Source organism: Piliocolobus tephrosceles, chromosome 2 (assembly GCF_002776525.5).
Source record: "Piliocolobus tephrosceles isolate RC106 chromosome 2, ASM277652v3, whole genome shotgun sequence".
Classification (NCBI taxonomy): Eukaryota; Metazoa; Chordata; class Mammalia; order Primates; family Cercopithecidae; genus Piliocolobus; species Piliocolobus tephrosceles.
In genome coordinates this window covers 29,648,495-29,665,866 of record NC_045435.1, presented here as the reverse complement: position 1 = coordinate 29,665,866, position 17,372 = coordinate 29,648,495, and the positions used below count along the sequence as shown (strand labels likewise).

The following is a 17,372-nucleotide window of genomic DNA, read 5'->3' as shown; positions in this document are numbered from 1 at the left end:
TCTAAATGAGCAAAACCAATCATCTGCAAACATCTTCCTCTTCAAAGACAACCTCTTGAGACAAGCAGAAGAGGCTTCAGGTAAGGCCATGTTTAAGAGAGAAAACCATTTCTAATCGTGGAAAGAACATTGTGGTAGAGATGATCTATACCACTTGAATTCACTCTGATACTCAGAGGAGATGTTCGTCTTTTGATGGATGAAGGTAGATGACAGCAGCACCCCAGCTTTTTCCCCTGTCACATCTTGGTCCCTGCCTATGTCTGGGCCCAGGAAGCTGTTAACAAATGCCCCAGCTTCAGCTCCCTCTATGAAGACGTTTGATGGGATTGGTTATGGGGTTACCAAGCATCCAAAACCCTTGCATGTTCTGGAGGAGCCACTCCTCCTCCACCCCACTCTGTGAGTTTTGTGGGACGCAAGGCTGCCTATGGATGTCAAAGGGGCCGGATACAGGACCTCCTGTGCTTGGGTAGATGGATATGCCCATTTGGTACATTCAATTGTGAGTAAATGACACAAAAATGAAGAGAGAGTTTCGAGTTCATTGGCAATGGTGATATCAATAAGGTCCATAGCAGCAGGGTCCGGGGTGACCGTATGTAGTGGCAGTGTAGGCAGTGGTGTGGGGGAACAACCCCAAGCAAACCATTCCTGTGGCATGACTGCTGCTATAATTTCCTGCAGCGTAGTCTCCCTTGGTCCCCAAATGTTGTCTGAGCCCAGTAACTTATGTTTGTGAGCTACTGGGTATCTTTTTAATGAATTCTTTTTCTGTTTATATTTGCCAGTTGATTTCTGTTGTTTGTAGCTAAGACCCCTGCCTGAACCTATGTCCTCTTTCCTTTTCTGTCCATGTCACTCACACCTCACAGCAATTTTAGAGTCTCCCTGTCTACAAACCTCCCCAAATCTTCATTGCACACCTAGATCTCACCACTGTTTGTCTCTCTCCTTATCCTCCAATGTTTATCCCTTTGTTAACCAGATAAACATTGTCTGATTCTTAGAAAGCTATAATTCTTCCTCCCCGGTAAAGCTGGTATGGAGAGAAAGGCCAGGCAAATACAGGGTATTTTTTAGAATGTAGGAGAAAAGAAGAAAATACAACCGTGGACACTCAAGTGTTAACTTTTTGGCCCATAACATAGGCTCCGGGTAGGGGGTTATTGAAGATAGGTGTGAGTCACTTTGTTCACAAAAGGGCAGTTAAATCTAGAGGGAGAGAAACAGTCAGTTAGTCCTGTTCGTCATGGCTTATCTTCGTGGCCGCTTAGTGGGGACCCAGAAATACCAGTTCTCGGGAATAACACTTCCCTGAAGTCACAGACAGGCCAACTGCTCGGGTCTCCAAGATGCCATGTCCCTGACACAAAGAAGGAACCCAGCATTGATGAAAATAAAACACACACACACACACACACACAACTAAAGCTTACCCCTTGGGATCCACAGGGAGTCAGAGTAAGATCATGGTTCATGGGAGGCTGTGGCTCTTTTAAACACTGAAGAAAATTTGACAACTTGACAGTTTTACTTAGTATCAACCCAGCTTGCCTGGTACACAAACAGATGGCTGGACAATTCATTGGGGGGAAATGATAATAAAAAACCTCGTTTCACTTTTCAGTAATTGTAAGGGAGTCAGACATAGTCTTAAATTGCATGATCAAAAGACGTGACTGTGAAAATATGATATGATATTCAAAAATTATTTTTGTTGTTGATAAGCATAGCTGATGTGCTCTTGTGGGCGCATCTTGTGATTTAGTAGAAATATCTTGAGGAAATACCCTTAGGAACTTGAATTACATTCCTGGTTACGCTTCAAACTAGTACATGATTTTGGGCAAGTAATTTATATCACTTACTCTCAGTTTTCTTCTTTGTTAAATGGGAAGAGATTGGGAGATTTAAAATGTACTTTGAACCTCAAAATAGAAATACCATTTGACCCAGTAACCACATTACTGGGTATATGTCCAAAGGAATGTAAATCATTCTGTTATAAAGGCACCTCCATGCATATGTTCACTGCAGCACCATTCACAATAGCAAAGACATGGAATCAACCTAAATGTCCATCAATTATAGATTGGATAAAGAAAACGTGGTATATATGCACCATGGAATACTATGCAGCCATAAAATAGAATGAGATTATGTCCTTTGCGGGGACATGGATGGAGTGGAGGCCATTATCCTTAACAAACTAACACAGGAACAGAAAACCAAATACCACATGCTCTCACTTGTAAGTGGAATCTAAATGATGAGAACACATGGACACGTAGATGGGAACAACACACACTGGGGCCTACTGGAGGGTGGAGGATGGGAGGAGAGAGAGGATCAGGAAAAATAACTAATGGGTACTAGGCTTAGTTGAGTGATAAAATAATCTGGGTGATGAAATAATCGTACAACAAAGCCCCATGACGCAAGTTTACCTATACAACAAACCTGCACATATACCCATGAACTTAAAATAAAAGTTTAAAAAGGAACAAAATAAAACTTCAAGGAAAAAACTTAAAAAAAATTTTTTAAGGTCTTTTGAATTCTTAAAATATAGCTACCTCTTTCGTATGGTTCAAAGGATTTTTATATGTTTCTTTTAGCTATGGACGAAAAAATCCAGAAAAGAAGTCTCAAATGCAAGCCCAGTTATATTTCTGTAGCTAAAGACAGTTGACAAAGATAAGCTCATTGACTTGGATAAAGGAAATGATGAAACATGACATCAATACAATTATATACAGACTGCCCAAGGCACATGTCTTCTTCATCTTCCACCACTGGAAGACAGATTTCTACCACTGGAACTCTATGGCAAAACCTTGATAATTGGGAGATCAGCCCTCTAGCAACTGAGATTATTTGTTATGGCTCTGAATCAGAAAGTAAAAAAGAAAATTTACCTCTAATCTAAGAAAATAGAATATGCTTGCCATTAGCAAAGCCTCAAACAACCACAGGATATTATCCAGAAAAGAGGGAGAATCTTGATGGGCTGACCCTATTCATAAGAAATTTGAAAGACAAAAAGGATAGAAGCAGAGAGACATAGATACATAGGGAAAGGGAGTGGTAAGAGAGTGGTAGAGTTTAGCAATGCTGGCAGCAGAAGGGAAGGTTGGGAATGGTGATAAGAACACAGAGCACCAGGTGTGGGGCTGCTTCCAAGTCTTTGCACCAAGGCAAAGCATAATTGTAAACATGTACACAATAGTGTAATGCTAAAAATATAGGGAGATATTTTCAACAAATGATGCTAAAACAACTGGACAGCATATACAAAAAAAGAAAAATCCATCTAGACAGAGACCTCATAACTTTCACAAAAATTAACGCAAAATGGATTATGTCTAAGTGTAAAATGAAAAATTATAAAACTTCCAAAAGATAGCATAGGAGAAAAATCGAGGTGAGTTTTGATTTGGTGACAGCTTTTTATATACAGCACCAAAAGCATGATCCATGAAAAAAATTAATATGATAGTTTATTAAATTAAAAATGACCTGTGTAAGATACTACTAAGAAAATGAAAAGGCAAGGCTCAGACAGGGAGAAAATATTTGTAAAGTATTTATCTGATAAAGGACTGGTATCCAAAATCTACAAAGAACTCTTCTCAACAATAATGAATAAAACAACCAAATTTAAAAATAGGCAAAAGATCTAAACAGACACCTTACCAGAGAAGATATATAGATGGTAAACAAGCATATGAAAATATGCTCAACAACATTGGGATTTGCAATTAAAGGGAATTGCAAAGCAGCAATGAGATGCCATATACACTTATTAGAATGGCTAAAAGACAAAATTCTGGTAACACCAAATGCTGATGAGGTTGTGGAGCAACAGGAACTCTCATTCATTGCTGGTGGTAATTCAAAATGATACAGCCATTTTAGAAGAAAGACAGTTTGACACTTTCTTACAAAGCTAAACGTAGTCTTACTACATAGTCCAGCAATCATACACCTAGGTATTTACCCAAATGAGTTGAAAATTTATGGCCACACAAAAACCCACACACACATTTTATAGCAGCTTTCTTCATAATTGCCAAAAATTGATAGCAACCAAGATGTCCTTTAATAGAGGAATGGATAAACACACTGTGGTATATCCAGACAATGAAATATTATTCAGCATTAGAAAGAAATGAGGCATCAAGCCATAAAAAGACATGGAGGAACCTTAATGTTTTACATTTTCCTATGTAAAAGAAGCAAGTATGAAAAAGCTACAAGTTGTATAATTCCAACTTCTGCCTTCTTAGGGTTCTGGCTGGGCCTGAAAATTACATTGGCCTAAGATAGATCAACAGAAGAAAACCATACAAAGTTAATATAAGCTTTTTTGTGTGTGTGACACGGACACCCTCATGAGGAAATGAAGACCCAAAGCACGGTTAGATTTGAATACTTATATATTGAATTAGACAAAGAGTAGTAAATTGTAAAAACGTGACAAGGCAAAGGGGTTTGGGCTAAGGTAGTTAATGGCAGGGAGAAGTGGCCAGGAAGATAAGTGTTCGTCTAATAACATTTGTACAGAGGACCTTCTTTCTCAACTTCCCACCCTCAATGATGAGAATGTTACTTTCCTTTTAATATAGAGAGTATCTTTCACATGAATTACATTTCCTGCTTTTAAGAAACAGAATGAAGGTCAGAGTGACCTTCTTGCATCTGTTGTTTTTCAAGTATTTTTAACTCAGAATAGTCAATATGCCAGAGTAGCATATTGTGGAGTGGCATGTTCTGAACTCCTTCACAACTACGTGACATTCTGGAAAAGGCAAAACTAGAGAGACAGTAAAAATAAAACAAAACCAGTGGTTGCCTGGGGTTCAAGAGAAGGGAATAAAGGATGAATTAGTGGAACACAGACTATTTTCAGGGGGTGAAACTATCCTGTACAGTATCATAATGATGGATACACAACTTTATGTATTTCTCAAAAATCACAGAACTATGCAACACCAAGAGTGAACCCCAATGTAAAATACAGATTTTAGTTAATAATAAATACATATTGGTTCAATATTAGTGTACCACAATAATGCAAGATGTTAATAATGAGGGAAATTTTATGGGGGTGGGGTGGAGAGAAGGTATCAATAAGGAAGTAAACCAAGTCAAAATACTTTAGGATCCTGGGTTAGGCAGAGAGAGGGCAAATTTGTATTTATGCTCTTGAAGGTCCAAGGTATCAACTCTAAGTACCCCACGCAACCAGAGAATGCTTTTACTCAGGACAACATATTACTTCATGATAAACTTTAATTTTGCCACAATTTAAGAAATAAAGTTTTTTATTCAAATGCTTAGAGTTTAATCAAAATATAGGTGATCTTCGCCTTTAAATTAATCGTACTTTACTATTCATAATTACGTATTAGCACCCCTGGCCAGCCTTGAGACCAACTGTAGAAGGCTAGGTCCAAAAGAAAGTTTCTTAAAGTTATGATTTGAGAAATAGCTCCTAAAATGCTTTTCAGTGGTCCAAATAGGGAGAAAATTTCCTGGTTCTTGGGAGCTGTGCCAGGGAGGTGAATTGTAAATAGCTTTCTTATCAGGAAAGAAGGTGTATATTCAACTTTCTCTGGACACACTTTTCCAATTTTAGTATATGTGCTGCCGAAGCGAGCACTGGACACACTTTTCAACATAAGCTACCTTTAAACCAACTTCACTCTTCTTGTTCAACTTGCTGAAAAATGCCCTGTTCAATCTTATACAAAAATCAGCATCTCCATGTCCTTCTTTCTAACGGCAAAATCAATTTCTTTATTATTGTCACAGCAAAAAAAAGAAAAAAAAAATGAGGGAATGAGAATTCAAAGTAAGGAATTATTTCAACAAATAATTTTTAATTAGTTTTATTATTAACAACATTTAATATATAACCTATATTTGCTGTATAACACTGAGCTTTAATTTTCCCTCTATGAGAGCAACTTTTTTAGCCTTCACATATGAATAAGAACATTCCTCTACAGGAATGGAGCGCTCTCTTTTTTATAAAGAAGGTTTTTGCTTTTATTATTATTTTTAATTGACACATAAAAATTGTACGTATTTCTGGGGATAGTGTGATATTTTGATACATGAATGAAATGTGTAATGACCAAATCAGGCTAATTAGCATATCCATTGCCTCAAACATGTATCACATCTTTGTGTTGGGAACATTCAAAATCAGCTCTTCTAGCTATTTGTGAGGTTGGTTTTTATGTGTGGGTGAAATAGAAAAGACTGATTAGATTATATCACCTGGCAGATCCATGATATGCTTGATATTTTCCTTTTCAAATAAGCAGAAAGCATAGTGAGGACCAGTTGCAAATAGCTTCTTAGTTGTGCTTTTGAATCATTAGTGCACCACCTTGGTGTGTTGACATGAAATTTCTGTTAGCTCCAAAGTTAAACAATGTAGGAAGAGCTGGTTAACTTACTCTTAGGTACTGCATGGCAACAGATGGTAACATGAATACTGTGTGGTTATTTCTATTTGAAAAGAAGAAAGAAATGCTGGTATCTTCCAGCAACAAAGAGGTTTCAAGGTATCACAAGTATCTTCAAGACCAAGTCTCTTGGTCTTTTAGATTCAAGTCCACAGAGAGAAATAAATGACATAGAAGATACTTCAACTAACAAGTTGAAACCAAAAGTAAGAAAGGAAGAAGGGCTGAAAATTTCTAGACATTGTGTCAGATGCTTAAAATATCCCAGAAAGGACCATAGCATCAGTAAAACAGTAAAACAAAATGACAACCAAAAAGCCAAACTCAACATGATAGCAATCTTATTGACATGGTACTCAGCAGGAATGCCAGCCAGGGAAAAAAGGAAACTGAAATACAAGTTCAGCACATGCGGCAGGAATGGATGGAAACAAAACAAAATCACTTTCAAGAAGTGAAGAACCCTATGGGAATCTTCTAAAAAGGAAGAGGAAAAAAAAAGCAGTTTTAAAGAAACAGTAAAATTTTCATTTGCTTCTTTTTATGAGACAAACAGTTAGAAATGTTCTTTTTGGCAAGAAGCTTATTCTACTTGTCTATAGTTAAGAAAAAAATTACAGTCTGACACATGGTGGAACAATGACTCTTAATGCTTCAATAAAGGTTAAAAATGCAATCCTCTCATCTTATCAGTGGGGAAAATAAATCTCAGGGGGAGAAAAGGGTTTGCTGAAGGTCCCCAGGTAAAGGGATAAACACACATGTCTCCTGGTACTCCATCCCATGCTCTTCCCTAGTGCTGCTCTGCCTCTTAGTTGTTTGTTTTCCTTGCCTACGTAAAAGTAAAATGCGTTTACCGTAAAATATTTGGAAAATACATAAAAGTTCAGAAAAGAGCATTCAAATCTCCTGCAATCTTACTACCCAGAAATAATGCAAGGTTTATCATATTTTGGAAACCACTAATGAGAACTTATACTATAAAAAATGAGAATTCAACAGTCCATGACTTGGGTAAAATTGTGGTCCTAAAATCAGGCACTCAGGAGTCCTTGCCTTAGGTATCACTGATATAATTTGTTTCACTATTCAGGCTTTCATTTTCTCATGAAAAAGAAATTATGTACTTATCTCTTTAACTGCAAATTCAAAACTGAGAATTAGTGAACTTATTAAATGGTCTAGGGGCAGATCTGCATGTGATCCAACAGAAAATCTGGATGATGGAACCGAAAAGATGACTGGATGACAACCGATCATGTCATCTTTCCTTGTGATTCCTTAAAAGCCATTGAAATATCATTTTGCTGGTGATGGGGAGAGGAGAGAGGAAACCTGCTTTCTGTGTTAGCGTGAGAGAGAGATTCTTAATATATACCCACAATATAAAATACTTAGAATGATAGGTTGTTTATAACAAGATTTTAATGTAAATGAAAGCAATAATTGGATCAAATAAGAATTTATATGCCCATGCTGATACAAATAAAAAAAAATAAGTAAATAAATAAATGAGAGAAGAAAAATTTCTTTCTTACAGTAGAATATTAACTGATAAACATAGAAGGAACAATGAATTAGAAGATCGCAAGTTGGAAACCATCATAGTAATATCTAATTCAGGCAGGAATAATCAATGGATGCTAAAAGTAGTTGTTGAAAGTTTGATGAGGCACACAGTACTTACGTAGTATCAAGTATTGCTTCACAATGACTTCCTTTTTTTTGTTTTTGAGACGGAGTCGCTCTGTCGCCCAGGCTAGAGTGCAATGACGCAACATCAGCTCACTGCAACCTCCGCCTCCCGGGTTCAAGCAACTCTCCTGCCTCAGCCTCCTGAGTAGCTGGGATTACAGATGCCCTCCACCATGCCTGCCTAATTTTTGTATTTTTAGTAGAGACAGGGTTTTGCCATGTTGGTCAGGCTGGTCTCGAACTCCTGACCTCAGCTGGATCTGCCTGCCTTGGCCTCCCAAAGTGCTGGGATTACAGGCATGAACTACCGCACCTGGCCCACAAATGACTTCTTAATTATGAAAGGGATTATGCGATGGTGTGATGTCAGCTTACTGCAACCTCCACTTCCCAGGTTCAGGTGATTCTCCTGCCTCAGCCTCCTAATTAGCTGGGATTACAGGCATGGGCCACAACGTCTGGCTACTTTTTTTGTATTTTTAGTTGAGATGGGGTTTCACCATTTTGGCCAGGATGGTCTCAAACTCCTGACCTCAGGAAATCCATCCGCCTTGGCCTCCCCAAGTAACCCTTTTATTCCTTATAAATTACCCAGCCTCAAAAGAATAAAAACACACTAAGATAGTAACTAAGTTGATCTAGTTGAGAACTAGGATTTTTGGCATGAAAGACAGAAGATGTGGATGTAATATCTTCCATGTGGATGAAGTTAAGTAAAAACCCTATATTTCTGAATTTGAATTGGAAGTAATAGTGTAAACTTATGATCTATTTCTTAGCATGCCCACTGAAAAGGCTTAGATAAAGGTTACCAATCCATTCCTAATAAGGGCCCCTAGTTCCCAAACTGTGGTCTCTAAAAGCTCTATCGCTCCAAGGAATAGCCTTGGACCTTCCTGCAGAAATGACTGGTTGCAGGTTGGGAAAGGAATAACTTCATACCAGAAAGCAAGGAGGCTGTCAAAGAGCAATTGGGTTTTACCAAAAGAATTCAGGAGCCAACTTGAATTGCCTTTTGCTGGCCAAAGATGAACAATTTAAACTTAAATAAGGATAATAACTGTATTGGAATAAAATGTATCAGATATGTTCAAATGCATAAGCTCATGATTATGCTAAATAAAATCTCTTTGATCATCATTATAGGCTATTAGGAGACCAACTCATTATTTTAAAAAATGGTAAAGGTAAAGAATAAGACATTTATTTCATTTTTTCTTTACAAACAGTAGCTCAAGGTAACCAAATAGCCAACAAGGTGAAGTTTCCCGTTATAGAAGTATTCCAGCTCATAAAATGAAAAACAAGTAATAGAATTAAAATATCATTATCTTGCTGTTCCTAATGAATTCATGGAACTGGACAATGATGATCAATGATGGCTACCACTAAAAAAAAAAGACACAATCAGACATTATGTGCTTTCTGGAAGAAATATACCACATCACCTTCGATGTAGTCTTGCCAAAACATAAATTGGATATATTTTTCCATATCTGAAATGCCTTTCCCCTTTCTTTCTGCCAACCAAAATTTTGCTTACCTATCATAACCTTCTCAAGTCTCATTTCCTCCAACAAAGCTATGTGTGGGAGGTATGTCCTCTCTTAAATCTTATAGTACTTGGAGAACTGCTGTTCAATAAAAATAAAATGTGAGCCGCATATGTGTTTGAAAATTTTCTGGTAACTACATTAAAATGGCAAAGAGAAACAGGTAAAGTTAATGTTATGACTATAGTTAATTTAATATATCAAAAATATTATTTAAACACAACATACAAATACTAACGACACATTTACTATTATTTTTGTTGTATGGTCTTCAATATCTGGTATGTATTCTACGTTTAACAGCACATTTCCATTCAGACTAGTCACATTTCAAGTGCTCAATAGCCATTGGACAGCACAGACTTACAGAATCCGTCACACAACTTAGCACCTGATTGTCAAGTCTGGGTAGGCAGAAGGCAGCTCCTCCATAACATCAGAGCCATAACTGGAGTAATGTTATCTCCTAAACAACCCATGACACACTGATGCCCTGTTTTCAGAGTCTCTGAGAAAAATGTAGGAGGTGATTGCTACAGATTGAATGTTTGTGTTCCCACCAAAATTCACATGTTGAAACTTAATCCCCAATATGATGGATTTGAAAATAGGGCCTTTGGAAAGTAATTGGGTCACAAGAGCATTCATGGAGGGATTGCTGCTCTTATAAGAAGAAGCATGAGGCCAGGCACAGTGGCTCATGCCTGTAATTCAAGCACTTTGGGAGGCCAAGGTGGTTAGATCACCTGAGGTCAGGAGTTTGAGACCAGCCTGGTCAACATGGAGTAACCCTGTCTCTACTAAAAATATAAAAATGAGCTGGGTGTGGTAGTGCATGCTTGTAATCCCAGCTACTCTGAAGGCTGAGGCACTAGAATCACTTGAATCTGGGAGGCAGGGATTGCAGTGAGCTGAGATCGTACCACTGCACTCCAGCCTGGGTGACAGAGTAAGAGTCTGTCTCAAAAAAAAAAAAAAAAAAAAAAAAAATGGAGGAAGACACATGAAAGACTATTCTTCTCTCTTTGCTCTTTTGGCCATGTGAGGACACAGAAAGAAGGAGCTTGTCTACAAACCAGGAAGCAGGCCATGACCAGACATGAGATTTGCCGATGGTGGTCTGTTATATCCGCCTAGGTGGACGGAGACAGTCCAATCATTCAGATAATGTGCTAATGAGATGAGTCTTTCCTCCAATGAGCACTAGTGCAGTTCAGCAAAAGGACATAGGAGGATAGCAGGGGAGGCTTCTTGGCCTCAGTACATAAAGAGTAAGCATTCCTATACGAGACAGGGAGAACTCAAGCCATCATATCAAAGTTCTAAATTCTTCCATGTAATTAGTAATGCATATAGCTAGAAGTTACCACTGGAGTGTCCACATGAACATTTCATTGTTCTTAAGGACTGGGTAGGCTTTTTGAATCTGGATCCAAGAGACTGGTTTAACTTGTTCTGCGTGTACAACCACTGGTTTATATTAATAAAGCTGAGGGTTGTTCCTTGGGCGTGGAAAAGTATATGTCATTAAAAGATAAATGCCCCAGTTAATAAATAAGACAAAAGAAATACTTCCAGGGAAATATTTCAAATTAAAAAATCTATGGCAAACTAAATTCTTACGGGAAAACCTCAGAGAAGACAGCCTGTTGCCCGGTGGTTAGATTTTATTTAAGGGTTTCTTATCACCATCTAGCTCAAATAGAAACATCTGATTGTTGCTGCCACCTGTCTCTACAAGGGTATTCTCATTTCCCAGTAAATCTGCATTGTGCCTTCTGTCCCAGTCAAACATATCGCTGGCAACTTTCCCAACAAGGTAGTTTCCTTCTAGCCTGGCTGAGCCCTGTGGTTATAGAACACCCTGTTTGCACAGTATAGCCCTCCTCCTCTTAAAGTGAGTCTCCAGACACCTCCTTCCAGAGAAATGAAATGAATCATGATCTTGCCTAACTCGCACCTCCAATTATTATTTTATCATTCTTATTTAAAGCAGTCACTCCATTCTCTAAGCGATTTTTTTAAAGGCAACTCCATATTTACATTACCCTATGCCTGGAAGGCATATGAGACTTTTCCTGGTGCTGAGTTCCGCTAATTAGTATGACACAAGCTTGGCTGAATAGTTCTCTGGGACAGTTTGGTATGGGAGATGCAGTGGCTGACAGGAAAGATTAGGAGCAATGGCTCCCACAACAGCTTCCTGTCTTTAAGCCTGAACTTAGAATAGACTTTCACCTCTAAGGCACAGGAAAAATAATGGCAAGCAACAATGGCTTGAAGAAAAAGGAAAACAAAGATTAAAGCTCAAAAACTAGACCTTTTTTTTCCTAAACCAAATTATTTGTTGCACTGAAGAGGGGAGGTGGGCAATGACCCTGCGGGGTAGAAAGACTTATCTTATCAAGACTTTGTTCAGGTTAAAGGGAAAACAGTCATGTCCAAGCTTCTGTCTAAAGAGCATAGGTCTGGGGTCATACATTGCTATTTAACAGAGCCTCTTAGTGAGTGTGGGATAAGCAATGATGGCAAAAATTGCACAACATGGGAGGGTAACAAAAATTTAGTGGGTGGGGGCCAGCATTTGAGGGGGTGTGAGGGGATGGCCAAGAACATAGTGACAAACCAGCGCCTGAAAGAGAGCATCGCTATCTTGAAATCCCCCTGGTGGTAAATTGTCGAAACAGTATGGCCTATCTTGTGCTGTGATGTCATTCCTCTATGTTATTCCAAACCTTCAGTAAAATTCTGCTACATCCAACAGCCTTGTATTCCTGCAAGAAGGGGCTGCTGATATCTAACACAGGACAAAAAGAACCAAGAAGAAAGTAGGAACTGAGAGTAATGGTTTGGACAGACAAATCAAGAAAATATCTTCTCTGGAGAAAGCAACAGGAATACTGGCTGGTAGGAGAGAAGGTTAATTTCCCACAATAAGTGGCTTGAGGGCTCCACCACCGCATTTGCATATTAAAGACTGGTCCCAGAAGGCTGTAATATTTGAGGACATCTGGCTTATATTGTGAATACTGGCACTAAAATAATCGAAATTTTTGTTATCTCCTGTTCCCATGGTTCCCAACTTTGTATTTCTCAGACTAGTAATATTTTAATAAAAATTCTAGGCCGGGCGCGGTGGCTCAAGCCTGTAATCCCAGCACTTTGGGAGGCCGAGACGGGCGGATCACGAGGTCAGGAGATCGAGACCATCCTGGCTAACCCGCTGAAACCCCGTCTCTACTAAAAAATATAAAAAACTAGCCAGGCGAGGTGGCAGGTGCCTGTAGTCCCAGCCACTCGGGAGGCTGAGGCAGGAGAATGGTGTGAACCCGGGAGGCGGAGCTTGCAGTGAGCTGAGATCCGGCCACTGCACCCCAGCCTGGGCAACAGAGCGAGACTCCATCTCAAAAAAAAAAAAAAAAAGAAGAAGAAGAAAAAAATTCTAGGGACTGCTTGGGTTGTCAACCTTTTACTGTGTCATTCAAAAATATTTTAAAAACTGTTTGGTAAAATAAAGGACATGTTAACACACAGAGACAAATAGGGCATAATAGAACAATTTTTAAAATGTGTTTTTATAAAAACCGTTTGTTTTATAAAAGAAAATTGTTTTTATGTTTTTATCTGAAATGATCTCACATTTTCCAGACTATTAAATTGAAGACAGTATACATTTCATTTTACTTAGCCTCAGCTAATAACCCTTTATTCACTTATTTGTTCATTTTTGGAAAAAACTAAATGTTTTTTATAAGCCTCTTTTTCCTTTCAAAAAACAAAAACAAACAAACCATTTTTTAAAAAACAGGGTATCACTCTGTCCCAGGTGGGAGTACAGTGGCAAGAGCTCAGCTCACTGCAGCCTCAAATTCCTGGGCTCAAGCAATCCTCCTGCCTCCACCCCATAAGTAGCTGGGGCTACAGGCTTATGTGCCATCACACTCAGCTAATTTTTAAATTTTTTTTGTAGAGAGAAGGTCTCATTATGTTGTCCAGGCTGATCTTGAACTCCTGGTCTCAAGCAATCCTCCCACCTTGTCCTCCAGAGTGCTGGGATTACAGGTGTGAGCCATTGTGCCTGGCTCTTACGTGTCATTCACTGTGCTAGGTCCTGGAGTACAGAGATGAACATGACTTTGCCCCTGCCCTCAATATCTCAAGGTTTACTAGGGAAGTCAACCAGGTGATCTCAAAACTCACACAACACTAAGGGAACAATGTAAAAGCAGCAGTTCAAAACCAGATGCTCTATCTCTATGCAGAACTGCAAGAAATACCAAAGCCTGATGTCAGGGTTTACTTAGCACATGTAATTTGAGTTTTCTTACCAATGATTTAGGGGGAAGCTGAGACTTTACTCCAGAGATCATGGAGTTTTCAGACTTTTTTCTGCTCCCAGCCAATCACAGGACTAGGAACACACCTAATGTGCAACATGTCAGCCAGTCCATGGGTACTCTCAACCTAGATAGAAAGAGGTTGGGTATGTGGGGTTTGGGAAACAAAAACTGCAGCCTCTCCCTTGAATACCATGGAATGGCTCTACACACAGCCACTCTGCTCACTACAGAACACATAACCTGAAGGTTACTGGAGGACAGAGCAGGGTGAGAGCTGTGCTGCCATGGTGACAGTGCCATAGGATTTGGTGCCGCACTGGAGATGGGACACTCAGGGCACTTTCTGGCTACACACAGCTGGAAGATGTCTGGGAGCAGTGTCAGGCACATTGGACCCCCTGCTCAATACAAACCACCCTCACTTTGGGAAGTGATGAGGTTTTCTAGTTCTGATCTGGATTGAGAATCAGAGAGGGAGGCATATCATGGTATCCCAATCATCTAGTTCTGGAATTTCCCTAGAGGGTAGGGGATGCTGGTATAGTAAGGGATACATAAACATATTTATATGGGAAGAAGATCCAGAGGTTGGTACACTGGGGAGGCTCTCTCTCTCTCCCCCCGCCCCCCACCCGCCCAGTGCTCCAGAGGTACAACACTAGAGGAAAGAAATGAACTATATACATCTCCTTACATTATATAATCAGAGTATGTATGTCAAAGGGATAGTCACTGGAACATTTTTCCCTCCTTATCTTCCCTCAACTCTTGTCAAAATTAGGTCTAGAACTTTCACACAATTATCCATCCGTATTTAAAATCAAAACGTGAATGGATCAGCCGATGGCTGCAGTTCTCACGTCTTTGCCTGCAGGGTCTTCTGGCGTCTCTGAAGCACATATGTGTGACAATGGTACAAAAACGCAGGAAGTGACTGTTGAATGCATAGAGGTTCTGCAGCTTCCGTCCATTGTCACACAATTTCCATTTTAGATTCTGAGCAGTTCTCCCTCTCCATGCGCTATGAAATAGAAGGGTCTGGCTGAATCGCCCGCTTGAAATTAGGTTTCTTCCCTGCAGGGGATTAAGAACCGAGGTGCCGTCCTTCTGCGCACTCCACACTACACCCCGTAACCCTAGAAATCAGGACTTTCTGGAGAAAGGCCCAGCAGGGCGCCAGGACCCGCAGACGGTGCGGGGAACTGGTGCCTCTGCAAAGCCCAGAAATGCCTGTGACCAGGCCAGGGGAGGCGCGAGGCGAAGCAGAGTTGACCCCGAAGCGCGTTGCGGCAGCTCGGGCAGGGCAGTGATTGCTTCGGAGGAGAAAGGGAACAAACGTCCCCCGGTCCCCTAGGTCTCCCAAGGTCAATTCCCAGGGGACTCCAAAGCAGCGACGGAGCTCTGAGATCTGCTAAGTTCTAGGAGTCAAGTGAGGGGAGTGAGTGTCTTACCTGGCCGGGCTGGCTGGTGTAGTTGAAAGAGTAGATGTTCTCGGTGCTGAGGTTCACCACCCCGCTGTAGACATGATCGAAATCGGCGCCCCTGGCAGGGTCGAGGGGGTCGCGGCGCGGTGCCGGGGGCTGCCCTGGGGATTTCGCCGGGTGCCCGGGCGACGCCGCCAGCAGGAGCCAGGGCAGCGCGCAGAGCAGCGCGAGCCGCGGGCAGCCGCGCATGGTGGGCACCGCGCCCAGGCTCGGAAGCAGAGCCACCCTGGGGAGGGGGCGAGCGCAGAGAGGGTCCTTCCAAATCCCGGTGCAGGGCCGGGCGTCTGCCTCAGCGCCGAGCGGGCAATGACTGGCGAGCCCAGCCGGCCAGGGCTGGCAGCGTGCTGACGAAGGCTCGATCAAATATTGATGCTGCCTCCTGGGGTCTCCACGGGAGGTCACGGGTGAAGAGTAGGGGGACTGGAGAAGTGGAGATGAGGGGGCTGCTGATTTCCCTCCGGCTTCTAGGTCCCCCCTTTCTCATCGCCGAGAATCCCCCCACTTACCCAGCCAGAATTTAGACCGATCTCTTCTCCCTCAACCTCAATAACAGCAATAACAAAAGGCATTGGAGTCATTAAAAAGAAATATCCGCTAGTCTCGAAAAGTCAACCCGACCCCACATCGAGGAGGAAATTCGGTCTGTTTCAAATACGCGTGCACCCTGGCTGCAGGAGAAGAAATAGAAAGCAAAAGAGCCCGTCCCCCAAGAGGGTGCGCGAGTTCGCTTTCCCAGGCTGCTACCTGCAGAGAACTCTTGCCTGTCTGAACGATAATTACTCTCTATTCTCCCCTCTCTAATAGAACGTCTCCTCAGACACCTGTTTTATTTCTTTATTACCTCCTACTCTCCAAGGAGAGTCTCACGTCATCACGTTCTCTCCCTCACCATATGTGTATGTATGTAAATATGTACAGAAAAAAAAAAAAAAAGATATGGTAAAGAGAACAATTTCCAGCACTGCCTGAAGTCTGGTCCCGGAAGTTGTCAAAAAACGACTCAGACTAACTAGATTTATGCAGAAGGCATTTCTTTCCACCCCAGCCTCTTGCCTACTTTACCATTGCAATGACTTCTTACAGATTCCAGGAGAATCCCCAGAATTGTTTTTTTTTAAGGCAGAAACCACAGCCTATGATAAAAAGGAAATACTTTTCTGATAAAAATTAGGGGATTCGATTTAAAGAGTTAAAGAGGCAGGTAAGGAGCAGGGTGAGAATGGGTTCATCAGAAGACCTTGCAGAACATTCAACAATCACAATTTAGGTGTGGAAGAGAACTCACTGTTTTATTTCAGCTTCATGACTTGTGTAGTAGAAAAGAATGTAATTGCGTTCAACCTGAAGGACCATTTAAAAAGAAGCCACTGAGAAAGAAAAGATCTTGTTCAAAAATTTAAGACTACAGATTAAAATCCTAGTACTTACCATCTTTAAAGAGATGGATTTGTTTTTGTTTTTGCCTTGTCTACTTCCTTTAATTTCTTAAAACATCAAGAATGAATGCAATACATTTGCTGTAAAGTCTTCTGTGAAATCAGAAAACAATGCTAATGGAAGATTAAGTTAGTAGACTCTGTATTAGGACAATTTTCAGTTTTAAAGTTTTAGATGTTTTTGGCAGGTGTAGTGGCTCCTGCCTGTAATCCCAGCACTTTGGGAGGCTGAGGCGGGAGGCAGGCTAGCTTGAGCCATGAGTTCATGACAAGTCTGGGCAATATGATGAAACCCCATCTCTACAAAAAATATAACAATAGCTGGGCATGGTGGTGCATGCCTGTAATCCTAGCTACTTGGGAGGTTGAGTTGGGAGGATTG

At 40.7% G+C, this 17,372-nt stretch overlaps 1 protein-coding gene across 3 annotated transcripts in view; it reads right to left on the bottom strand.

Annotated features, from left to right (window-relative positions):
- SIDT1 (SID1 transmembrane family member 1) overlaps positions 1-16,462 on the bottom strand; it is a 94,291-nt gene extending 77,829 nt beyond the window's left edge. For 2 of the 3 annotated variants that reach the window (XM_023213430.1, XM_023213432.1), the window contains exon 1: positions 15,522-16,462. In XM_023213430.1, the coding sequence (XP_023069198.1) occupies positions 15,522-15,743 (222 nt within the window). In that variant the 5' untranslated portion in view covers positions 15,744-16,462. The remainder of the gene's footprint in view (positions 1-15,521) is intronic. The other variant, XM_023213433.1, reaches the window with a different exon arrangement.
- Positions 16,463-17,372: the final 910 nt, after the last annotated feature.